Below are 26,584 nucleotides of genomic sequence, written 5' to 3' on the forward strand. Positions count from 1 at the left end.
AGGTGTGAGTGTGAATGGTTGTCTGTGTCTATGTGTCAGCCCTGTGATGACCTGGCGACTTGTCCAGGGTGTACCCCGCCTTTCACCCGTAGTCAGCTGGTATAGGCTCCAGCTTGCCTGCGACCCTGTAGAACAGGATAAAGCAGCTACAGATAATGAGATGAGATGAGATACGGAGCGTCTCAGGTTTCATCCTAATTCTTGTCCTGTTTAAAGCGAGACAAATGAGCCAACACAAAAGTCAGATTTTCCTCAAACCATTTATTGTAAATATTTGACAGACTTATGAATCGAGGTAATCTATATTTTTCTCATTTTGTCTCAAATATGCATCAACATGCTGTAAACGTCTTTAACCTCCTAAGGCCCAAGCTGTTTTTTTTACATGCATTTTTTATTTCTTTTTGCTATTTGGGCTTATTAGAACCTGATTAGAAAAAACTAAGCATCATCTTTGATAAGATGTACTTTTTGAGAAAAAGTATGTCCACATATGTGGATTCTTGTTCTGAATTTCTAAAAAGTGCTGTCCACGTATGTGACCGCTAAGCCCTAGGAGGTTAAATTAAAAAAAGAAAGAAAATGCATATTCACGATCACACGAGTTGTAAAGCAGACGTTTTCAAAAGACGGCCTCTGACCCAGATACAAATGAGACAAAACGAAAGAAGACAAAAAATAAACATGAAACAGCAGTGTGTTCTGAAACAAACCAAACAGTCAGTCTGTCTGCAGTGTGCTTCCTGGACTCGAGCCATTTCAGCTTCCCCGTGCCAAGCACACGAGCAAAATTTCTCTTTAACAGCTGATCAGAGGGCAGTTTTTATTTATTTATTTTTCGTCTATTTGAGGTCAGTCTTGGATCAGATGAAAACAGCTTATCTTTTTGGATCACGTTACGAAAGTACTGTATATTTGCCAGCTAGCTAGCTCAAGTGCAATGCTACTTTAAAATTAAAGCATTTTTTTTTTTTGTAACCACAATACATCTCGGTTTTCTGAAGACACCAACCTCAAAAGAAAAGCCAGTCCATTTGGATTTTTCACATACGGGAATGTTGTGTGCCACATGAACATGCCTGCACTATGAACAAAAGTGTATGAACTTTAAGTCAGTTGTAACGAGCTCTGAATGAGGCATGGAACAGCCTCCGTCCTCCTCAAACTTCATCGTTCCAAAGTGCCCATCAGAGGCTCTATGGCTGCCAAGAAGGACACTTCAAACTCCTGATCAGAGAAGCGGCTGACGGACTGACGTGCGCGACGCCGGATCTCAAGTCGTGCTGCGGGAGTCATGGTGAAGATTCGCTCCATGGCATCAGCGTAGCTTTCTTCATCATCAGCCAGGAAACCTGTGATTGCGCCATCATATGGCACCACGATATCCAGCTTAGGACCACCAGACCTGTGGGCCAGAATCACTGTCCCAGCGGCCATGCATTCAACCACACCTGAGAGAGAGAGAGAGAGAGAGGAAAAAAAAAAAGCAAAGGAAAGTTGTGTATGGTTCATTCAGAGGTGGGCATGGCCATGCCCTGCAAAGCAAAAACTCTGATTGGCCTTCACCTTTGACCCCGTTTTAGAGTTCACGTCTTTATTTTTCCAAACCAAAGCTATTCTACTGCAGCACATTCACTGGCACTCATGTAAACAAGCATCAAAGATTAATAATAAACAGATCAACAAAACCGACTGCCCACCAGCTTCATTTACTTTTTACATTTTAAATCATCCAGTATCTATCTATCTAGATTAAAGCCCTAAATTCTGGCATGATAAAACAGACAATTGAGCGCCAATGGTGCGAAGTGAAACTAGGGGGTCTGGGGGCATGCCCCCCCCCCCGGAAAATTTTTTGAAAATTGATGCTCTCAGGTGCATTTTCAGGGTCTCTGAGAGGTTTTAGATACATGATTATAGGATAGGGGCAGCACAGTGGTGTAGCGGTTAGCGCTGTCGCCTCACAGCAAGAAGATCCGGGTTCGAGCCCCGTGGCTGGCGAGGGCCTTTCTGTGTGGAGTTTGCATGTTCTCCCCGTGTCCGCGTGGGTTTCCTCCGGGTGCTCCCACAGTCCAAAGACATGCAGGTTAGGTTAACTGGTGACTCTAAATTGACCGTAGGTGTGAATGTGAGTGTGAATGGTTGTCTGTGTCTATGTGTCAGCCCTGTGATGACCTGGCGACTTGTCCAGGGTGTACCCCGCCTTTCGCCCGTAGTCAGCTGGGATAGGCTCCAGCTTGCCTGCAACCTTGTAGAACAGGATAAAGCGGCTACAGATAATGAGATGAGATTATAAATAGTATTAATGTATACACATTTGAAATTTCACCTTAAAGTTCAACATGCAAGTTAAACTGTTTTGTTATAAGTAGATTACTGAGGTATACGATAGATTTGAAAATCTACGGGGATCCCTTGCACTTAATTATCTATGATCAAGTAGTGTTGTAACAAAAACGTGCATGAAAATATGACCAGTGGTTTTGCTCCATCTTACGCAATCCAACGAAGAGAATCGATCATCATGACCTCCTGTTGATCACAAAGGGATCTGAACCTAAGACCTGCCACCTTAAAATAAGTTGCTGTATTACTAGAACTGTAGTGATTTAGAATGTTTCTGATGCAATTACCGTAATATATGTAGAACTAAGATGCACTGAAAAGAAAAGTAAGGCAACTGCGTATTATAAAGTTTAAATTTCGGTACTTTATTAAATGGACTCGATTAAGATTAAAACATATTTAAAGGAAAACTTAATTCATACATTTAAGTTTGCAGAAAGATTATGTATTTATAAAAACATGCATGAAGAGATTGTGTTAATAAGTGTCAAATGTAGCATAATTTCGAATAATAACGATAAGCATATCTGGCAGCGTGATGTCACTGTGAGCCTTTAACAAAAGAATAATCCGGAGCCGCCTTCTGTTAAATGGATCGCAGTGACATCACACTGCCAAAAATGCTTATGATTATTATTTGAAATGATGCTGTATTTGACACATTTGGACAACTTCACTTCGTGAGAGTGTTTATAAGTACATAATCTTTCTGCAAACCCAAACTAATGAATCAAGTTTTCTATTCCTTTAAAGCAGATTAATTCTCCTTGGCTTTTGCTTGGCCCAATGTTGGCCAACCCTCTCATAGTCCATCTCGCGGTCATCCATGCTGATGTGGATTAATTTGTCCAGCGAGTCTTCTCCTAGCTTATTAAAGTCAGTCGGCTTTGTCCGTCTGGTTGGGGACAACATCGGCAGCCAATGAGATCGCTTATAATGAATCGGAAACTTCCGGGATGTTTGACGTTTTCTTTCAATGTTTTTATTGGACGGTTTGAACACGTGATCTTGACGTAGCCAACAGATTACAGTTTGTTTACATCATACCACGCGGACATATTACTTTGACAGAATCAACACAAACATTGGAAAAAAAAAAAGACCGCTTGTTTAACACAAATATCAATCAATATGTAAATGGATCTGTTATTTGCTCTCCGGTGTATCTAGTTACTTGTGGGTAGGGAATTTAACGTATCGGTATAAATCTAAGCGTATCGGATTTTAACTAAAGCGACTAAGCGTATCGGCAGGCAGAGCAAGCGTATCGGACCCGATACGCTAAAACGCTTTGGGGAAAACCATATCTGTTTAATAAAAAAACAAAACTTGATCAGGCCGTCGTTGTTGTATTCACGACTTTGGATTGTTAGTTTCCCAATATTGGTGGGACCCATGTTGATTTGCTGTTAAGAAAGAAAACAGTGTAATTACATTTGTAGTCTTTTCATAGTATTATCCCAACATATCTGAAAAAAATGGTGATATTCCCAGTCAATCTGTCATTTCCACCGTCACACTGCATTTACTTTGCCCATATAAAGACTTTTAGCGAAATAGTTAGCATCTCTTATTTGCTTGGATTTATATTTCCTAGCAATTTAATCAACAGCATTCTGTGGACTTTATCCACATGAACCCAAGTCTAACAATGCTATTAATCTGATCCCAGGTCAGGACTCTGTCTCTGATATTCAGCCCCCAAATACAAGAATTCTCCGAACTGTTTTGCTCTCACCGATGCCAAAATGTTCGTTCCACATGGTGTGCAGGCCGATCGTAGCGTCCACCAACTCCTTCTTCAACTCTTCAAATGGGATGTTCAGCTTAAACTCCACCCTATCGGCTACACCCAGCTCCTGGCACAGCCCCCTCAGCATCAGCACTCTATCCTCGTCTTCCTGGTTCCGGCATCCACCAATCAGGACCAGCTTCACCAGTTCCCTCCTGCCAGGCTCCTCTCTATATCTGTCCAGAAGTTTCTGGAAAGCTCTGACCTGCAGCCTGTGGTCCTTCTCTGGTCGAAACTGGGCCACTGACACTATGGAGCGGCACTTCCTGTCTCCATCTTTGTCCTCCTCATCCTCCTCCTCCAAGGGGACGTCAAGGAAGGCCTGGACATCGCAGGGTGGGTAGATGACGCTGGTGCGGTTCGGGGCACGCCACAGTGCCAGGATGTGACCCAGTGTCCAGGTGGAGTTCACCATGATCACGTCACTGCAGGAGCCGGCGAGACCGTACAGCAGGGCGAAGACGCAGTAATACACCACTTTAATGGCACTCAGAATAGGGTTATTACTGATGTAGTCTGCATTGTTGAACCTACAGATGATAAAATGACATAGATAAAACAGGACTGATCGGGTTATGATTAGATTTTGCAGTTCTGTCAGAACAGGTACCGTACCTGGGGTTTCGGTCACGAACCACCGACAGCATGTCTGTGCTGATGGTGGGGTAGTGCACGTAGCTCGCCACTCTGCATCCACTCAGGTAACGGAAGACGGGCAGCGTGAAAGCGTAGCCCATGGAGTCGATACAGAGATCGGGTGTAAATTCCGTGAGTGCTTCCCAGCCGAGGAAAAGTGAGCCGATGCTCTGGCCCAGCAGGGTGAAGTGGGGGTAAAGACTGGCCTCCACCAAAAGCCGGTGTTTCAGGAAGATAAAGCGGACCGGACGTGGTAGGCGGATGTTAAAGCGGCGACGCGCACCATCCACAATCTGTTCGCCCGTAACACCTTGATCGCCCGTGTAAATTACAAAATCCACATCCGTGTACCTGCGGTGAAGCAGAGAGATACGGAGCTAAATAACTCAATCAGGGGATACGTGATTACTGTCCCAATCATGTTATATTGGGGGTTACAGGGTAACGGAATTACATTCACAGCAAAACGTGGTAACTTTTTTAGTTGTAAGTACTCAAGACAATAGTACTACATAAAAAAAAATTTCACATTGTATGGGGTATCTTTTGACCCCCAAAAAAAGCATAGAAAAACCTTTTACAAGGAAAGAAGAGTCAGTAACAGAATTACGTCAGAAAAAAATCTGAACTTTAATTTCTTCAAATTCAAACCAAGATTTCTCTGAAGCGAAGTTATAATAATAATAATAATGTCTTTCTTGCACAAGATAAAAACACGTATCCTATGTTACAATGAAAATGTAAAACTAAAAAGGGCAGAAAAATACAGAATAATAAAAAAATATATAAAACCAAAGTACGGGGGCGTCATAGCTCAGCTGGCTAAGGCGCCATACCATAAATCCGGGGACCCGGGTTCAATTCCGACCCGAGGTCATTTCCCGATCCCTCCCCGTCTCTCTCTCCCGCTCATTTCCTGTCTCTACACTGTCCTATCCAATAAAGGTGAAAAAAAGCCCCCCCCAAAAAAAAAATATCTAAAACCAAAGTACAAACTAATTACCTCGCCCGGGACGGAGTCCACCAGGGGGCGAGATATTGTTTTCAACTGGGTTTCTTTGCACGTTTCTTTGTTAACGATGTTACGAGAAAACGGCTGGACCAATCTTCATAAAACTTTCAGGATAGATGGGCATTGGTCTCACATAGAACCTCCAACATTTTGAGGGTCATCCAGTAAAGGTCACCAAAAAGGTCAAAATCGTTTTTTTCGCGATGTCTTCCTTCATATTCATTCAGATGTGTTCTGATTGGCTGAGAGCAGTACGGTGTGTGAATGAGAATCAGAATCCTGTTTATTGGCCAAGTATGTTCACACACAAGGTCAAAATCAAGGTCACCAAAAAGGTCAAAATCTTTTTTTTTTTTGCGCGAAATCTTTTCATATTCATCATAAGTGCTACCAGGGGAGGTTAGTTTTGCCTGGCAACACTTGTTTATAAAAGCAAGTCCAGTTGCTCTCTTCTACCAACCACAGACTACAAGTAATATAATATTACAATCTCATCTCATTATCTGTAGCCGCTTTATCCTGTTCTACAGGGTCACAGGCAAGCTGGAGCCTATCCCAGCTGACTACGGGCGAAAGGCGGGGTACACCCTGGACAAGTCACCAGTTAGCTTAACCTGCATGTCTTTGGACTGTGGGGGAAACCGGAGCACCCGGAGGAAACCCACGCGGACACGGGGAGAACATGCAAACTCCGCACAGAAAGGCCCTCGCCGGCCACGGGGCTCGAACCCGGACCTTCTTGCTGTGAGGCGACAGCGCTAACCACTACACCACCGTGCCGCCCAGTTTTGGATATATGCTCCGGAAAACAATATTGCTCTTAGAAATGAAGTCAAAATATATTTATGTAAAAATTTGAAAAATACTTTAAAAAAAAAATTCCAAAATAGCAAAAGGCACCAGTTCACATGTTGCTTGATATGTATACAAAGTTTCACCCGACATGAGATCAATGATAACTAATAATATTATAATATATATTAAATACAACGTCTAATGGAAAAACTAAACTGTATCTAAAAATTAAGTGGCTTACAAAAGAGCTCATAAAATGCTTCATGTTTATTTTAGGCTTCTTAATTGACTTTCTTCTAAACTGATATCTGGTATCTTTGACCTTAGGCATCATACTGTATAACAGATGACTCTCCAAGTTCAGAGCATTCGTGTCTATTTTCTTATCTTGTTTTTCTAGGAGTTTATGAACGTCTATACTATTTGAGATATACCTACGTTTCTTACATCTATCCAAAATCATTGAACTGTTGTTAATTCAGCTTCTGCGGCCCTGTACACTGCAAGCCCATATGAAACATTAGGTAGTGCAATGGTATTGAATAAACAGTCAATTTCCATTTGATTATACCCTTCTTTTCTAAGCGTTCCAAGTACATGTAGGCACTTGTTAGCTTTTGATGACTTATTCTTTACATGAGTGGTAAATCTGGTGTCTGACTGGAAACTGACACCAAGCAAAACAAGTTCCTTAACCTGAGGTGTTCCGGTTATCCTATCAAACGTTCTCTACATCGCTCTTTTTCACAAAACTAAGTTCCTTACATTTACTGTGAGTACAGATCATAGAATTGGCTTAACTGGGGTGGTGATTTTTAATTAGGGTTTTTAGTACATTTTACCTTGGAGTTCATACTTTAGCAACATCACTGAGATGACGACAAGTTAAGGCAATCTTAATAATTTCATAATTTTGGCGTCTTTTGCTGAAGAATTGGCCTACACTTGAACCAAAATGAAGCCTCACAACTCTCAAAAGAACTAAAACAAGAAGAGTCATCTATATTCCCCGCCCTGTATACCAACTATATACCAAGTTTCAAGATATTTTTTCCAAGTTCTGCTGCAGGGAACCGACTCTACCACTTTACACTGACCTCAGCAGCCCATGGCATAAACCCACCGGACCTTTGGTCCAGGTGAGCTAAAAATTAAAATTTCTCACATTTCTTAGTATCAAAAGGCACATATACATTACTTAATCAACACATACACCAACTTTCAAGCCCACAGCACTCATAGTTTTCAAGTTCTGCTCCGGAAACAAAGTCTACCCCCAAGACTAACTGGAGAGACCAAGTCTGAAATTATTTCCATGGAAACATGAAAAATTTAAATTTCTCAAATTTCTTAGTATGAAAAGGCACATCTACATCACCTTGTTAGCATGTGTACCAAGTTTGAAATCCATATCATTAATAGTTTTGGATATATGCTCCGGAAAACAATATTGCTCTTAGAAATGAAGTCAAAATATATTTATGTAAAAATTTGAAAAATACTTTTTTTTTTTAATTCCAAAATGGCAAAAGGCACCAGTTCACATGTTGCTTGATATGTATACAAAGTTTCATGAAGATATCTTCAGTAGTTTTAAAGACATGGCCCGGAAACGAAAACATGACCGGACAGACAGAACCTGTTTCTATAGGATGAAAGAAAGAAAGGAAAATAATAATAATAATAACGACGGGGCGGCACGGTGGTGTAGTGGTTAGCGCTGTCGCCTCACAGCAAGAAGGTCCGGGTTCGAGCCCCGTGGCCGGCGAGGGCCTTTCTGTGTGGAGTTTGCATGTTCTCCCCGTGTCCGCGTGGGTTTCCTCCGGGTGCTCCGGTTTCCCCCACAGTCCAAAGACATGCAGGTTAGGCTAACTGGTGACTCTAAATTGACCGTAGGTGTGAGTGTGAATGGTTGTCTGTGTCTATGTGTCAGCCCTGTGATGACCTGGCGACTTGTCCAGGGTATACCCCGCCTTTCGCCCGTAGTCAGCTGGGATAGGCTCCAGCTTGCCTGCGACCCTGTAGAACAGGATAAAGCGGCTAGAGATAATGAGATGAGATGAGAGATAATAATAACCCCAAACCAGCACCAATCATGTCATGGCTGATTATCATATTTGGGGTAAAAGGGGAAAACTGTGCAGGTTCTTGGCTGAACTGTGTCTTTTATTCCAGGGTAAGTTTTGGTCTACTGTACAGTACTGTGTAAAAGTCTTAGGCACGTGTCAGGAAATGCTGTAGACAAAAAATGGCTTAAAAATAATAAAATGAAACGAAAAGTTTCAACATTAAACAAGAGTGCTCTGAGAGCATAATATCCCCCGCTGGCAACTATACCGTAACTCTGGCAAAATGAAACTGAATTGAACGAAATTACAATACGCGTATTACCGACATAGAGAATCCTGTCAAGTTTTGTGAAATTCCTCCAAAAATTGTGAGAGGAGTTGATTTCAGAAAGTGAGTACCCTTCCCGGGACGGACGGACAGGCAGACAGACATCGCCACAACATAATCCCCCTTCGAGCCTTTCGGTCAGTGGGGGATATATAAATTAAAAAAACACTATAAACAACAGTAAGCCATAATAAATGAAAGTCAATATTTGGTGTGAGACGACCCTTTGCTTTAAAAAAAATATTAGTCTCAGGTACAGTGAGTGCAGTTTGATAAGGTAATGAGCTGTAGGTTTTACTGAGCATCTTCCAGAACCAGCCACAGTTCTTCTGGACACTTTGACCGTCACACTCACTTCTTCATTTTGCACCAAAACCCAGCAGCCTTCACTGTGCTTTCTTTTTTCATCTGAAAAGTGCTCTCTTATGGAATATGCTGCTCAGATACTATTTTTCTGTAACATTTAAAGCTCACAGGCAACAGTTTTAATTTTATGCACATTTGAAACTTTATATGTTAAAAAACCCTCTGTAATTTTCTTCTGGTCCCAAGAAGTATTGTTAATAAGTAATAATTAAAATAAGTTGGCGCGGATCACGGCGAATTTCTGTTCGGCGATTTTTGTGACCGCTTGGCGCGTGACGTCATTTAAGACAAACAAACCGCTTGAGTCGAGTTCACTTCCGTTTACTTGCATTGCCGTTCGGCTTGAGTGCAGACGTGCATTCGGGAATTTCCAAAGAAAAACCCCATGCCTTATTGTTGTGCAGTGAACTGTAACAACGGGACCGGTTCAGGAAGAAGTTTTTACCTTTTTCTGAGAGAGGAGAAGAGGCAGAGAGAGTGGATTGGCTTTTTCCAGAAGAGGAGAAGAGGCGGAGCGAGAGGGTTGGCTTTTTCCGGAAGAGGAGACGAGACAGAGAGAGTGGATTGTGCATGTGAAGCCAGAGGGTTGTTTTTTTCCGGAAGAGGAGACGAGGCGGAGAGAGTGGATTGTGCGCGTGAAACAAAATCAAGCAGTCAAAGAAGAAACGGAGCAGCAATGCTCAAGCAAAAAGGAGAAGATTGGAGGTAAACATTTTTACTTTTGCTTGCAATTGACAAGTCAAGAATCCTGAGGGATCCTGTACAATCATTGTGGAAATGAGACAAAGGGATATTTCCTCGCTTAGAGTCGGCTATAAATAGTATCAGGCATGCAAACTGGTCAGGGGTGAAAAAGGTGAGAAGGATGCACGGGGACACGGCACGCGCGCAAAAGTACATTTCGTAGTCTACGTTACAAAAAAAATTGCAACCAGTGACATCTTGAATTTAATACAGTACAAAATAACTTTCCATAAACATGTCTTAATAAGTTACTGTTGAGTGGCCGGTAAATTGTACCATTTATTTGTCAGTGGCCGGTAAAGTTTGATATTTTGTGAAGTTAATTTTCACCCCTGTGTACAACACAGTGGGCTATTTACAAAAAGGTATATATTACTGCCTGTGCTATCTAACAGACCTACCCCAGAGGACACACCTGGCCAATCCCTGTCTGTCAATTTTCTTAAAGACATCACCTATGTGAAATCAGGGGCGGATCTAGAAAAATATTTATGGGGTGGCAAGAGGGGGGCAGGAATTTTTGAGGGGTGGCAACGTATTACAGACATGTATATATACTGAATTTAATCACAGTTTGACGACAAATAGTATGTACACACTACAAAAGGGCACAGACTGCCATTTACAAACTCATACAGATAAACTTAATCTCATGCCTTTATTGTTCACGAAGAACACACATTCTCAGATGAGGTCTATACCGTTTCTGGACAGTTTTATACTGTATATGCAAAAGAACAGACACTAAAAAACAACAATAACAACACTGCTTCAAGTTCAGCATGATTTAAACCATTTACACCAGTGTCACATTTTATAGTTTTTTTTCCCTCACGCTTTGTAAAGGCTCACCAGTGAGCATAACATGAACTTGTCATGCCTACAACAGCTGAATGCGGCAATTTCCATGTTGCTCAGCAAAACACTTCACAAATTTATCAAGATCTAATGCTTTTGTGCGCTTTGATTCAATGCTGAGTACAGCCAAACTTGATAGTCTCTTTTCTGTCATAGTCAACCGCAAATAAGTCTTTATGAGCCTGAGAGATGAAAAACTTCGTTCACAGGATGCACTGCTCACAGGCAAGACAACCGCTATTTTACACAACCTGAACAACTCAAAAAAAACCAACATCATCATCTTGGTATGGGTCCAAAAACAGTGAACTCCATGAGAGTGGTAGGACTCTCCTGTTCCCCCTTTTTTCTGTCTAGTACTCTCCTCGTCTGATGTAACTCATGTTTAAGATCCTCAATATTTGAATCATAAGCTTCAGCCAATAGCAATGCTTTCCTTGACAGACGGTGAATCAATATTAACTTTTGTGGCCGACTTTACACAAAACTAATGTCAGACCTAGCTAACATTAGGCAAAAAAAAAAAAAGTGTGTTTCAGGTAACATGAAATACTAAAATAAGGTCGGTAGGTAGGAAATTTTTTTTTCTTAATTTGTTTTATTTTGTTCGAAAAAATTAACACAAGTAAACATCTTACAAAATAGTATTTTGGCACAGAATCCTTTATACCACACATCATAATAAAATAAGTGTTTTAAATCTTTAAACGAATAAAAAAAATATCGCAAGAGTTCGAGTTATGATCTGCGGAAGCGTATTGCTGCCACACTCAAAAAAAAAATGGCTTAGACTCAAGTAATTACGTGAAAAGATATTGTTAACAGAGTTATCACGTTTTTACAATATATTTATCATGTAATAACATAACACGTAATTTCATGATATTTTCATGTGAGAATGTGAAAACACCTTATCAAGAAATAACGTGAAAATATGGTTTAACGTCCTAGGCTCGGCTACTTCCATTAAAAGCAGCCGGCCTCGCCTAGCCTACTGTAGAACTTGGGTCGAGCAAAAACACCGAGCAAAAACATGGCTGAATCCTGAATGACTCCTATTTGTATAAATAGGGGACTACATAGGCGGCAAAATGTAGTGTTTTTCCCTGCCATGGAAGTGCACTTGTATACTGAAGAGGAAGCAATTTGCATTACAGCCAGGAGGGCTGATAGAAGTGGCAAAACATTTTACTTTTTATCGTTTCTTTCACAACTTGAATGCGTTGAAACAAAAAAATTATGACAAACTAACGCCGCTTACACTAAAATATCGAGGGAAATTTGTAATAAAAACTTTACGGTCGGCAATTTCGACGCGGAAATTCTCGATCGGTCGGGTTACCGGAAACACACTTTTTTTTTTTTGCCTTACATGTATAGTTAGCTAAATAACCTTCTCCAACCTGATTTTTATCCTCTCAAAATCAGCATCGCAACTATGCTAGCACTGTTCATTCATTATAATTTCATTTTTTGATAGATAGTTAATCAGCTTTTACCCCTTTCCTCCCGTGTCTCCTTTCCTCGCGACTCCTGGCTCCCTCGCTTCGCGCCTCTCAATTTTCCAAAACAACCAATCTCTGGCGTTATCTCGTGCTGCATTCGCCACAGTCGGACATTGGAAATTCGCGCACGTAAATGTCAAATTGGCCGTAATTTTTCTTTGAATTCGTCGCTGCCAACTGGGGTAGCAGCAGGGGTGGCAAGGCTTTCTTTTAGAGTGGCATATGCCACCCCGGTAGATCCGCCCATGGTTATTCACCCCCGAGCGCGCTGGAAACTGTTCCATTGGTATTCAGATTCAGTCGCGAGATGAGGTTGCCAGATCTCTCTATAAAAAGGTGACTTTGCGGTCTGAATCTGTGGAATATTCGTAAGCGAGGAATGGCAACCAGCAGTGGGTTGTGCACCAGCTGATCAGAACTCCAATGGAAAAGAAGCGTGTTAGTAACTGTTTATCTTGATTGGCTGTAACCTTGTAAGTGAAATGTTTGGCAACAATAGCGTTGTAGCCTGCCTACCCCCCCCCCAAAAAAAAAACTCTTCGGATCTACACGATTCACACAAGTGACCTATTTTGGGACCAAAACGGCGAATTTCGCCGAAAGGTGAGGAGTTTGCATGTGTGTAGTATAATGCCGCGGATGGCAGGCTAATGTGGCCTACCGGCGCACTGTCCAGTAATCGTTCCCTATATCCACTAGGGAGGGCGGTTTAATTATTCTTCAAAAGGGCTCTTATTTAGTATTACGACGAAAGTAAGAATTTATCATAACTACCAGGATAAATCATTTGAGCGCGAGTCTTGTTGAGGTCCGGGGTGACCGTGATCAGAGTCGGCAGAGTCGCTGTCCGATTCCGAGGCTGCACGGTCAAACCAGTGAGCCACATTCACCGATTGCTTCGCAACGGCCATAGGTTCATACATATATGGTTTCACCTCTCGATATTCAATTTGGAGAGTTCCTACTTCAAAATCACTATCGCTTTCAGACATTTTACACAACCTCTCACAACCAAAGTCCGTACACGTGTGCTCGGTTCACAGGTAAACACAGAACTGCTCCCGGTCTGTTTGCCTTGAATGATGTCACGACGACGGTCCCCTGGCAGTGAAAGTGCGCATAAGTGAGATGTAAACAAACCTTTGGAAATTGGGCAAAACAGTATATTTTAACCATTTTATTCAATTTTAGGGTGCAAATTAGACACTAGAAAGATTGAATTCACTTTTTGGGTCGTTCTTCTAGACAATAAAGTTGATATTCTACGTTTCACCTCGGACCATTGCCTAAGACCCTGAATGTTGTGCTGGGGAAAAAAGAAAAAAAAAAAACACACAAAAACGAATGTATGGAACTCAAATGTTTTTGTACTGACTCAATAATCTAGAAGTCATAAAACAGAAATCTATACCAAAGTTTATATGAAAAAAATGGTGTCTCAGACTTTTGCACAGTATTGTAAGTCCACGTCTCTAAAGCAACTGACTTACTGATCTAGGATCAGCTCTGCTGGTGCACATTACAGTGTTTCCCAGGATATCCAGGATAAAACCTGAGCCTAGATCAGCACTGTTCTTAGAAAGGCTGTCCAACAAACAATTCCAAGTATTAGTGGAACGGTAAACAGCCAGTCCAAGTCCAGCCATAGATTTTACTAGCAATAAATCTATAGCGCAAGTTAGTAATTCTCATACATATGTTATTTACCAGCTGGGAGGTCTGTATGGTGAAATACTGTGACCGAGGTTTTGAAAGTACTGAGCAAGGCCCTCTGGGCCGAGGTCAGTATTCAAGGCCGAGGTCACGGTATTTCACCATACGGACCGACCTTAAGCTGGTAAATAATATATTTATTTTTTTCTTTACCAAATTCTAACAGAAAACGAGAGCGCCCGAAAGGGAAAACCGAGCCGAGCCGCCATTTTGAATCCTCATTCACAGCTCTAATGCAAATGGCTTCCTCCTCGGTATACAAGTGCACTTCCATGGCAGGGAAAAAAAACTACATTTTGCCGCCTATGTAGTCCCCTATTTATACAAAATTGAGTCATTCAGGATTCAGCCATGTTTTTGCTCGGCGTTAGCAGCAGTTACAGGTTTTAGCTTTCTCCTGAAATGTTTTCTTTTATTTCTTCTTCCTCAGGGTAGTAAAACTCGCTTTCGCTGTGAACACTGTCGTTATCGCTATCCATGCTGTAAAATTAATGCTATTCTCCTGAGAAATGCTGGCAAAAATTTACAAGATTTTTGATAAATCTTATAAATAAATCTTATTAAAAAAATAAATAAATGTTGACACAAAATGCTACTATGTTTGTCGTTGTGAATGAGCGAGTCACCAGAGGTCCGTAACCGGGGTCCGTATCGTAGGATACGGACCCGCTCGCCAGCCAATCAGAGTGCAGGATTTGGACCGCGAAAAAATATTTCCCAGCTGGGAGGTCCGTATGGTGAAATACCGTGACCGAGGTCTTGAAAGTACTGAGCAAGGCCCTCTGGGTCGAGGTCAGTATTCAAGGTTGAGGTCACGGTATTTCACCATACGGACCGACCTTAAGCTGGCAAATAATATATTTATTTTTTTCTTTACCAAATTCTAACAGAAAACGAGAGCGCCCGACAGGGAAAACCGAGCCGAGCCGCCATTTTGAATCCTCATTCACGGCTGTAATGCAAATGGCTTCCTCCTCGGTATACAAGTGCACTTCCATGGCAGGAAAAAACTACATTTTGCCGCCTATGTAGTCCCCTATTTATACAAAATTGAGTCATTCAGAATTCAGCCATGTTTTTGCTCAGCGTTAGCAACAGAGATTTTTAGCTTTCTCCTGAAATGTTTTCTTTTATTTCGTCTTCCTCATGGTAGTAAAACTCGCTTTCGCTGTGAACACTGTCGTTATCACTGTCCATGCTGTAAAATTAATGCTATTCTCCTGAGAAATGCGAAAATAAATGTTGACAAAAATTGCTACGATGTTTGTTGTTGTGAACGAGCGAGCTGCCAGCCAATCAGAGCGCGGGATTTGATGGAAACCGGACCGCGAAAAAAATAAACCTAGTTACTGATTGATTGATTTCAACTTGCTCGATCTCTTGGTTGCACAATTCCAGTCACAAACAACCTCAACTCAGAAGTGAACCAATTAATTGATTCACTGGCTTCTGAGGGCTGATGATAGACACGCTGATCCAAATTGACTCATAATTCAACCTTAAGAGCGTTTACTCACATGTCCATCAGAGGCACTCGCTTACTGAGGTTCTACCCGAGATGTGCAACAGGAAAAGCACACTAATATTAGTGCTTTCAGCCTTCATGCCAGTTCTAACAGAATTCAGACTGCAGTTTTTAATCCAGTACAGACATACCTGTTCTGCAGGGCTCGAATGGCACACCAGAGCACCCTCTCTCCTCCACCTCCTGCGTTACAATATGGGTGGAAGAAGGCGACAGCGGGTCGTCCATCTCGAGCTCGGCGTGCTTTCCTGTTGGACTGAAGCCAAGTGCGAATCCCGGCAATGAACAGGAAAAGCACTCCCGTCAGGACGAGACACAGGTAGAAGCATGGCAAGAGCAGCGACCACAACAATCTGCAGCAAACACACAGCAGGACGGAAGGAGTTTAGCATGCAATTAGTGGCAGCACAATAAAAACAGTGTTTAAATCATAAAATAATTAAGTCTCCACTAAGGAAAAAATAAAATCATAGTTCATTATCGAAGTCCAAATGAGGACAGCACTACAGGCAGAGGTGGACAGTAATGAAGTACATTTACTTGAGTACTGTACTTGCCGTAGCCTTGTCCACGGCTAACGATAACACATAGCTAGTTAACTTGGACACTGTTAGTTAGCATGTAAAAACAGAGCTACACTAACATGAATAACGTTAACTTATCTGAAGTCTCATCTCATCTCTAGCCGCTTTATCCTGTTCTACAGGGTCGCAGGCAAGCTGGAGTCTATCCCAGCTGACTACGGGCGAAAGGCGGGGTACACCCTGGACAAGTCACCAGGTCATCACAGGGCTGACACATAGACACAGACAACCATTCACACTCACATTCACACCTACGCTCAATTTAGAGTCACCAGTTAACCTAACCTGCATGTCTTTGGACTGTGGGGGAAACCGGAGCACCCGGAGGAAACCCATGCGGACACGGGGAGAACATGCAAACTCCGCACAGAAAAGCCCTCGTCGGCCACGGGGCTCGAACCCGGACCTTCTTGCTGTGAGGCGACGGCGCTAACCACTACACCACCGTGCCGACCCTTATCTGCAGTCCTTTCAGAAATATGTTTTCGCGTAACTTTGACAAACAAAATGTCGAAATCTTTTCTAGTAACGTTAGCTACCCAGTATGATTTTGAGTTTGAAGAGAGTTTGTTAGCATGTCAGATGAAGCGTCACTAACTAGCTTGCTTAAAGGTCCCCTTGCATCATTTTTTCATTAATTGTGCAGTGGTCTCTAGTATGAATGAATGCCCTATGAGTCGGTTTTGGTGAAAAAAATGCTGTGGTTCTCCTGTTTCAGGCTGTTCTAGCTTGGTGGAGGAATGAGTGGCGGGAGAACGACAGGATTTCAGCTCTTACTCATTAATATTCATGACATGTAAATGTATTACCTCTGATTGGCTAACAGCAATCAGTAAACGTGTTACCTCTGATTGGCTAACAGCACTGTGACGCTACCTCCAGTGGGTCAGAACAAGCAGATGTGGGTGTCTTTGTAAAAACTTTTGATTGGCTATTATGGTCTCGACATCAATGTTTTGACCAATAACAGTGTAGATGTGGCAGTGGGGGCGTGGCTGAGCATCAGTCTGTGAATGGAGGGCGGAGTCAGGGAAGGTAAGTGGCAGAATCACTGCACCTGACGGGAATTAACGTGTGTTTGTATGTCTTCCCCAATGACCGCGCCCTATAAGAGGAGAGGGAGAGCAGAGGAAGGGAGCTCTCTCCCCAACCAGAACGCTTGTGTGTGTGTGCGCGTGTGTGTGTGTGTGTGTGTGAGAGAGAGAGACTGGGAGGGAGTCATTCATTCATTCGTTTGTTTCATTCATTCATTTATTTGAATACTACCTGCGGCAGCGGCTCTCATTAAGGCACGAGGCACGGAGCGAAGCTCGCCTCAGGGTGTGTGTGGGGGGAATAACGTCCCTTGGCTGGGAGCTGACGGGCCCTGGCAGTGCTGGTTTGTTCGGGAGAGGGCAGGGGTTGCTGGCTGCCAAGTCTGGGGAGGCTAGGACCTAGGGTTAGGTGAATTACGTCCCGAGGCACGGAGCTAGCCCGCCCAGGGAGCACTCTTTCGTTCGGGAGAGGGCAGAGGCCGCTGGCTGCCAAGTCTAGGGAGGCTGGGACCTCCCCTACCTGAGTTATGAGCGTGCAAAGTCGGGCTTGGAGCCGCCGTTGAAACGAAACTGATGCGGAGCACCGCGCCGCGGGGTGAATTACATCCCGTGGCGCGGAGCTAGCCCGCCCAGGGAGCACCCTTTCGTTCGGGAGAGGGCAGAGGCCACTGGCTGCCAAGTCTGGGGAGGCTGGGACCTCCCTTGCCCGAGTTACGAGCGTGCAAAGTCGGGCTGGAGCCGCCGTTAGAAACGAAACTGATGCAGAGCACCGCGCCTCGGGGCGAATTACGTCTCTCTCCTCGCGCTTTCTTCCCGTGGGTGGCCGCAAGCCAAGGTGGACAAGGCCATGAATACTAATTTTCGAAGTGTGACAAGTTCGTAGGGCTTTTTCTGATCCGCTCGTTTTTCCGACTATTTTCTTTCATAAGCTATTACAGGGAATGGGAGTAGAATTACATTTTCACATGCAGCATGCATATGCAACTCGGAGTGAACTATGGGATTTCAAAAAGAGCCAGTATTAAACGTTTTTGGTGGAAGGGCACCTTTAATGTTAAACCACCATGATGCACAGCATACGTTCATTTTGTGAATTCACAAAATAATCCAGTCGGTTGTTTCAGAGGCATGAGGTATTATAAGCGTTGTGACAATAATACAACAATGTGTTGACAGAAAATGTACTTTTAATACTTAAATATTTTTAAAAGCAAGTACTTCAGTACTTTAACTTAAGTAAAAATTTGACTGGACAACTTTCACTTGTATCGGACTAACATTCGACCAGCGGGATCTGTACTTTGACTTCAGTAATGAAGTTGGGTACTTTGTCCACCTCTGCCTACAGGAATATCATTAAAGGAAGAGTCCACCGTACTTCCATAATGAAATATGCTCTTATCTGAATTGAGACGAGCTGCTCCGTACCTGTCCGAGCTTTGCGCGACCTCCCAGTTAGTCAGACGCGCTGTCACTCCTGTTAGCAATGTAGCTAGGCTCAGCATGGCCAATGGTATTTTTTGGGGCTGTAGTTAGATGCGACCAAACTCTTCCGCGTTTTTCCTGTTTACATAGGTTTATATGACCAGTGATATGAAACAAAGTTCAGTTACACAAATTGAAACGTAGCGATTTTCTATGCTATGGAAAGTCCGCACTATAATGACAGGCGTACTAACACCTTCTGCACGCTTCGACAGCACATTGATACGGAGCTCAGATATCAATGCGCTGCCGAAGCGCGCAGAAGGTGTTAGTACGCCTGTCATTATAGTGCGGACTTTCCATAGCATAGAAAATTGCTACGTTTCAATTTGTGTAACTGAACTTGTTTCATATCACTGGTCATATAAACCTATGTAAACAGGAAAAACGCGGAAGAGTTTGGTCGCATCTAACTACAGCCCCAAAAAATACCATTGGCCATACTGAGCCTAGCTACATTGCTAACAGGAGTGACAGCGCGTCTGACTGACTGGGAGGTCGCACAAAGCTCGGAGAGGTACGGAGCAGCTCGTCTCAATTCAGATAAGAGCATATTTCATTATGGAAGTACGGTGGACTGTTCCTTTAAAGTGAATGCACATTGCAAGACAAGAGTAGATCTTTTGTGTCATGATAGGTCACGCAAACAGAGTGCACTGCTATTCATTTGAGAACAGGATCACAAGCAATGCTGCAAAGTCCCATTTTGGCCTCTCAAAGCGTCTTTCTCTCCCCATTTTGGCTTAATCAGGACCAGAAAACTAGAGGAAGCAAAGCAGACTGTTTCAAATCCATGGAAATATCAAAATGCTAAATGTAAGAATCCTCCCAGAACCTCACCCGGACAACGTTCCATGACGCTGGCGTAACCTAATGCCAATAAAAACTGGTCAGGAAAGTTGACCCCAGGCATTTTTGTCCAAGGTGTTCATGGACTCCATAATGAGCTGGGATTATTGCTGGAAATATGCCAGTTAAGGAATTTAAAAGCAAGCGTTCTGTCTCCAGGGGATTCTAGAGGTGAATTCAAGAATGTTGCTTGAATTAAAGTGACACTTCGGTGGAAAAAGATGTCTTGTTACAGGACATTACAGGCATTTTGCAGACGCTCTTATCCAGAGTGACATACAACAGACCCAGAGCAGCCTGGACAGCCTTGCTCAAGGGCACTTCAGCCATTCCTGCTGGGTTCAGGGAATCAAACTGGAATTCTTTTAGTTCCAAAGCCGCTTCTCTAACCATTAGGCCATTGCTTCCCCTTCTTGTATGGTAAATGTTTAGCCTCGATTTCTCTGGTCATCATTTTCATTCACTGCATCCTTTCCTTGTGTCTTTAGAGGAAAGAGACAAGTAAGGAAAGGAATATAAGGAAAAAGAGTACTTGACTAGCACCCTGGGTTTGGTGGCTTGGGTTCCAAGTGCTTTCTTACTCATGGAGAACCAGCTTTAATTTTCTCTCTTTTATTCCTTTTTTCCCTTTTATTTATTTATTTAGGCGGCACAGTGGTGTAGTGGTTATCGCTGTCGCCTCACAGCAAGAAGGTCCGGGTTCGAGCCCCGTGGCCGGCGAGGGCCTTTCTGTGCGGAGTTTGCATGTTCTCCCCGTGTCCGTGTGGGTTTCCTCCGGGTGCTCCGGTTTCCCCCACAGTCCAAAGACATGCAGGTTAGGTTAACTGGTGACTCTAAATTGAGCGTAGGTGTGAATGTGAGTGTGAATGGTTGTCTGTGTCTATGTGTCAGCCCTGTGATGACCTGGCGACTTGTCCAGGGTGTACCCCACCTTTCGCCCGTAGTTAGCTGGGATAGGCTCCAGCTTGCCTGCGACCCTGTAGAACAGGATAAAGCGGCTACAGATAATGAGATGAGATGAGATTTATTTAATTGTTTTTAGACTAAACTGGAACTATGCCATTTACTTATTTTACTGTAATGTATTGTTCTTAAGGTCTGTTGTTTTGTATGATGTATTTGTCTTTTAGTCTTCCATGCCAGTGCCAAAGACAAATTTCCATTTAATGTACACCATAGGTGCTAAAGAAGGCAACTGGATTTGCTTGAAATTCTTGAAGACGTTTCACCTCTCATCCGAAAGGCTTCTTCAGTTCTGTGTTACCCCTTTTCCACCAAATCAGTTCCAGGGCTGGTTCGGGGCCAGTGCTGGTGCTGGTTCACAACTCGTTCAACTTGCGAGCCAGCTGAGAACCAGTTTGCTTTTCCATAGCTCGGGGTGCTAAGGGGAGCCACGTCAGTACGTCGCTGTATACGTCATTACGTCGCTGCGTTTGCATAAACCTTGGCGCGAACATCGAAGCAAAAACAACACGGAGAAGAAGAAGCAGCAACAACAACAACAATAATGGATGACTGTGTTTGTACAGCTGCTGCTTCTCATCGATTAAAAATGGTGATCTTTCGCGGTCTTGCTATTGTTGTTGGTCTTAACAACTCTGCCCCCGCGCTGACATAAGCGGTTCTTTCCTCTGGCCCAGCAGAGAGTTGGTGCTAGCCTGGAAGCGGTTTTTCTGGCCCCAGAGCCAGTTCTTTGTCAGTGGAAACAGAAAACCCGGTTCCAAACTAAGCACTGGCCCCGAACCAGCCCTGGAACTGCTTTGGTGGAAAAGGGGTATCTGACTAGTGGGGAGTTCCAGGTATTTATCCTCAAGTGGACCAAAAGCAACCCATGGGTCGGTGACTCTTTCAGGTGGTATTTACGTTAGACCGTATCCGTCTCGTTTTCGTCGCGGATGCACTGTCCGTTCACATTAAAACGCCGGGAAACGACTCCACAGGCGGAACAACTTGAATCCGCCAGGGCCCACGTATTCAATCCATTATGTATCTGATCCGGTGCTGTGTAAACATTGAGGAACGAGGATACGCAGTGCTGAGCTCTAGCTGACGTCGTCATTGGACAACGTCACTGTGACATCCACCTTCCTGATTCGCTGGCGTTGGTCATGCCACGTTGGTCATGTGACGCGACTGCTGAAAAACGGCGCGAACTTCACTTCCTGCTATTTGTCCCGAATCACTGCTCGTGCGCTTCACTCACGCGCTCTGTGAGCTGCGCAGGGCCGGAGTCCGCACCCTCCAGAGGGCACTCGCTTTCAGGGCGGAGTGATTTGGAGCCCAGGATGCCTGCGGAGCCGAGCGTATCCGTGTATTGGCGTTGCTGTGTGCACGCGAATCGTGTATTGGCGTTGCTGTGTGCATGCGAATCGTTTTAAAAACGTTAATCTGATGATCCGCTGATACGGTCTAATGTAAACACCACCTCAGTCATCCTGTAAGTGTTAGGGTCACTGGAGGCTGGGTGTGAATGGTGTTAACAGTCGAGAGTCGTTAGGGTGATCTGTGGGTCGCTGGCTCTCTCCGCCATCATGCGAGTCGTTGAAGTCAGCTGAGTCTTGGTGTGGATGTGTATTCAGTTTTCTGAGAAGTGTGCCAAGGACTGCACTGTAGGTGGTGTCTCAGACCACCTGTTCTGTTCAGTGATGGTCCTTCCAGGTTGATGAAGATGGCTTCTTTTACTCCTCTTTCAAACCACCAGTCTTCTCTGGCTAAAATGTGTACATTGCAGTCCTGAAACAGTCCGATTTTGATATTCACGTACAGCACCGCTAGATGGTGGTAAATGAAAATCCCATGAGAACTTCTATGACATTACGGAGTTGAATCTTCTCCAAAAGGTACTAACCTGAAATGCTGACTTGCCCTTCAGATCAGACTAGCCATGTTTGATCCAATCTACAGCCACAACTCAGAAGATTCACCATAGGATATAAAATGAGCTCTTTAAGCACATCTCAGATTTTTTTTTTTTACACATCAATTCACAGCTTAACCTTGCAAATAAGTATCAGATTGGGGATTATGTTATGGTGTAAATCACTGTCTTCTGGAAAAGATGCTGATTTTAGTGCATTCTAATCTACAGTGGTGCTTGAAAATTTGTGAACCCTTTAGAATTATTTATGCAGAAATATAGAAATGACCTAAAACATCATCAGATTTACACACAAGTCCTAAAAGTAGATAAAGAGAACCCAGTTAAACAAATGAGACAAAAATATTATACTTGGTCATTTATTTATTGAGGAAAACGATCCAATATTACATATGTGAGTGGCAAAAGTATGTGAACCTTTGCATTCAGTATCTGGTGTGACCCCCTTGTGCAGCAATAACTGCAACTAAACGTTTCCGGTAACTGTTGATCAGTCCTGCACACCGGCTTGGAGGAATTTTAGCCCATTCCTCCGTACAGAACAGCTTCAACTCTGGGATGTTGGTGAGTTTCCTCACATGAACTGCTCGCTTCAGGTCCTTCCACAACATTTCCATTGGATTAAGGTCAGGACTTTGACTTGGCCATTCCAAAACATTATTCTTCTTTAACCATTCTTTGGTAGAACGACTTGCATGCTTAGGGTCATTGTCTTGCTGCATGACCCACCTTCTCTTGAGATTCAGTTCATGGACAGATGTCCTGACATTTTCCTTTAGAATTCACTGGTATAATTCAGAATTCATTGTTCCATCAATGATGGCAAGCTGTCCTGGCCCAGATGCAACAAAACAGGCCCAAACCATGATACTACCACCACCATGTTTCACAGATGGGATAAGGTTCTTATGCTGGAATGCAGTGTTTTCCTTTCTCCAAACATAACACACCTCATTGAAACCAAAAAGTGATATTTTGGTCTCATCCATCCATAAAACATTTTTCCAATAGCCTTCTGGCTTGTCCACGTGATCTTTAGCAAACTGCAGATGAGCAGCAATGTTCTTTTTGGAGAGCAGTGGCTTTCTCCTTGCAACCCTGCCATGCACACCATTGTTGTTCAGTGTTCTCCTGATGGTGGACTCATGAACATTAGCCAATGTGAGAGAGGCTTTCAGTTGCTTAGAAGTTACCCTGGGGTCCTTTGTGACCTCGCCGACTATTACACGCCTTGCTCTTGGAGTGATCTTTGTTGGTCGACCACGCCTGGGGAGGGTAACAATGGTCTTGAATTTCCTCCATTTGTACACAATCTGTCTGACTGTGGATTGGTGGAGTCCAAACTCTTTTCCAGCCTGATGAGCATCAACGACACTTTTTCTGAGGTCCTCAGAAATCTCCTTTGTTCATGCCACGATACACTTCCACAAACATTTGTGAAGATCAGACTTTGATAGATCCCTGTTCTTTAAATAAAACAGGGTGCCCACTCGCACCTGATTGTCATCCCATTGATTGAAAACACCTGACTCTAATTTCACCTTCAAATTAACTGCTAATCCTAGAGGTTCACATACTTTTGCCACTCACAGATATGTAATATTGGATCATTTTCCTCAATAAATAAATGACCAAGTATAATATTTTTTGTCTCATTTGTTTAACTGGGTTCTCTTTATCTACTTTTAGGACTTGTGTGAAAATCTGATGATGTTTTAGGTCATATTTATGCAGAAATCGAGAAAATTCTAAAGGGTTCACAAACTTTCAAGCACCACTGTATACAACATTCAAACGCTACTTCATTTTCTAACACTAAAGTATAATTTCTGCCACTTTTACACGTGACAGCTTGTCTACGAAAATAGCAAACAGTTAGACTATTTAGGTTTTAAACACCAAAACCTAAAAAGTTCATTCATTACACAATGAGAGAACGAACATGCAGCTTGGTTCATTTAGCTAAACTAGATACAGTACAATATCACTCTGTCTTTCCTGTAAAACCTCACCAAATTTAACACTTTAATTAGTTTTATATATAAATATATCTATATTTAAAGTTTTAAACAGTCATTACTACCTGATTAAATTACACAAACAGATGGACAAGTGCTCGTGCTCAGACATCTTCGCATTAGAATCGACAACACAACAACATGTACACTTCCGGGTTGCGCTCTTCTTCTACGCTTGGTATGAGCAGTGTGTGAGACTCTGAACCCGAACTGTGCATTAGCGCCTCCGATAGAGCGGGAGTGAAAACACATACTTGGCCTGTACATGAAAATAACACTTCACTTCATGTCTCATGATCAAAACAAACAGTATAAAGGATTTAACTAGTTTATCTAGTTTTTTCTTTGGAAGGAAGATCAAAATAGTTCACTATTTGTGCGAACAATATATGAATTGGCATGGACAACGAGAAGAAATACAGAGGTGGACAGTAACAAAGTACATTTACTTTAGGGCAAGGGAGTAACTTTGATTTTGACATTGGTGGGGACACTAATGCCGCTTTTCCACTACAAACGCGGCTGAGTCGGGCTGAGCCGTGCCGTGCTGAGTCGAGCTGAGTGGGGCTGTTGGAGTTGCATTTCGACTACAACCGCGCTGAACCGTGCTGGCTGGAAGTGGGTGGACACATTGGGTGGAGTTAGCGAAAGTGGGTGGACGTCACGTGATGTCGTTAAGCGGCGCAAACAGTGACATCAGTGACTTTTTAAGTGGTAGTCTCACGACCCGGATAGTAAACAATAAACATGGAGGACATGGAGTCGTTAGTGTTGCTGGTCTTGGTGCTGTGGCTTGTTGTCACCGACAACGCCAACAGATACTGGCAAGAGCGTATAGATGAGGCGAGGTGCATTAAGGCTTCAGAAATTCTCGTAATTCATAATTATTCTTCTTCCGGGTTTACGGTGTTTACAGATCTCAGCGTGCTCGCGGGGCGTGTGTGGGCATGTGAGGACACTCCTCCTCACCAATCAGTGCACAGGGGAGTGTCTGCTCACGCCCCCAGCCCTACTCCAAAACCGTGTGAGTTTTGGGTGCTAAGCAGGGCTGAAGCAAGCTGAGTCGTGCTGTTCTGAGGTAGTCGAAACGCGAGCCGTGTCGGGCTGAAGTGAGCTGAAAAAGGGTAGTGGAAAAGGGCCAAAAAGTGATCCAAGGCAGAGCTTCCAAAAGGTGTTTTTTTTTTTTCATTAGCAATCATAATTTCATGTCATGCAGATCTTATAGGTTAACGAGGCCTAATGGTTAGGGAGTTGGTCTTTGGATCCCAGGTTTGTAGGTTCAAATCCCACCCTTACCTCTCCCTACATCTCCATCCATGGCTGAAGTGCCCTTGAGCAAGGCACCTAACCCAACATTGCTCCAGGGACTGTAACCAATGCCCTGTACCAAAATAGTAACAGTAAGTCGCTTGGGATAAAATGTAATGTAACGTCATGTAATGAAAGTCAAGGAGGCAACTTCAGAGTTCTCAGCTTTACTCATACACGATGTTAAGGGCAACATACTGTCAATTAACATACATCAAGAACACTGAAACGCCTAACTACAACATGTAAGTACACATAAATGAAATGTAAATGTGTTGGTTATTGATACTCAAACATAAAACGGTGAACGCAGCAGACTCAGTGGCTGTCACGCTGTTGATTCTGAAATGCAAGTCGCACATCTGCATGGCCATGCAGTAGCCTACATCTGACTACTTACATTCTGTAAAACCATTAGGTCTATAAATTTAACATTCATTCATCGAGGATATTGTACCCTGATTGTAAAACAACCCTAAAGCCCTAGCTTTAGGGTTGTTTTACAATCAGGGTACAAAGTTTGTGTCACAGGGGTCCAAAATCCAAATTGATTCAAACTGGTTCTTGTACCAGTTTTTAAGTGAAGGACAAGTTAAAGGGGAACAGAGGGCAATATATAGAGTAAATATAACAATAAAACACACATTAACGAACCTTATTCAAGACTTACAAAAGTTTTTTGTTCTAAGGTTGGAAAGTTATAGTGTTTTGAAAGTAGCTCGAGCAAACTATTTCCGCA

At 43.1% G+C, this 26,584-nt stretch overlaps 1 protein-coding gene across 1 annotated transcript; it reads right to left on the bottom strand.

Annotated features, from left to right (window-relative positions):
* Window positions 1-388: 388 nt before the first annotated feature.
* Window positions 389-24,693, bottom strand: alg11 (ALG11 alpha-1,2-mannosyltransferase). Its single transcript, XM_060899535.1, has 5 exons — window positions 24,603-24,693; window positions 15,821-16,042; window positions 4,754-5,125; window positions 4,085-4,668; window positions 389-1,451 (listed from the first exon to the last, which is right to left on the bottom strand). The coding sequence occupies exons 1-5, from the start codon at window positions 24,647-24,649 to the stop codon at window positions 1,168-1,170; spliced, it is 1,509 nt and encodes a 502-aa protein (XP_060755518.1). The 5' UTR covers window positions 24,650-24,693; the 3' UTR covers window positions 389-1,167.
* Window positions 24,694-26,584: the final 1,891 nt, after the last annotated feature.

The sequence above is a fragment of the Neoarius graeffei genome, chromosome 18, assembly GCF_027579695.1.
Source record: "Neoarius graeffei isolate fNeoGra1 chromosome 18, fNeoGra1.pri, whole genome shotgun sequence".
Lineage (NCBI taxonomy): Eukaryota > Metazoa > Chordata > Actinopteri > Siluriformes > Ariidae > Neoarius > Neoarius graeffei.

What these genes read in the sequence shown, in the direction of transcription:
- alg11 (XM_060899535.1), bottom strand. Translation starts at nt 24,649, where the DNA reads ATGTCTGAGCACGAGCACTTGTCCATCTGTTTGTGTAATTTAATCAG. An exon ending in ATTCGAGCCCTGCAGAACAG is followed by an intron (nt 5,126 to 15,820) that starts GTATGTCTGTAC and finishes GCTTCACCGCAG; the next exon opens with GTACACGGATGTGGATTTTG. An exon ending in GTTCGTGACCGAAACCCCAG is followed by an intron (nt 4,669 to 4,753) that starts GTACGGTACCTG and finishes TATCATCTGTAG; the next exon opens with GTTCAACAATGCAGACTACA.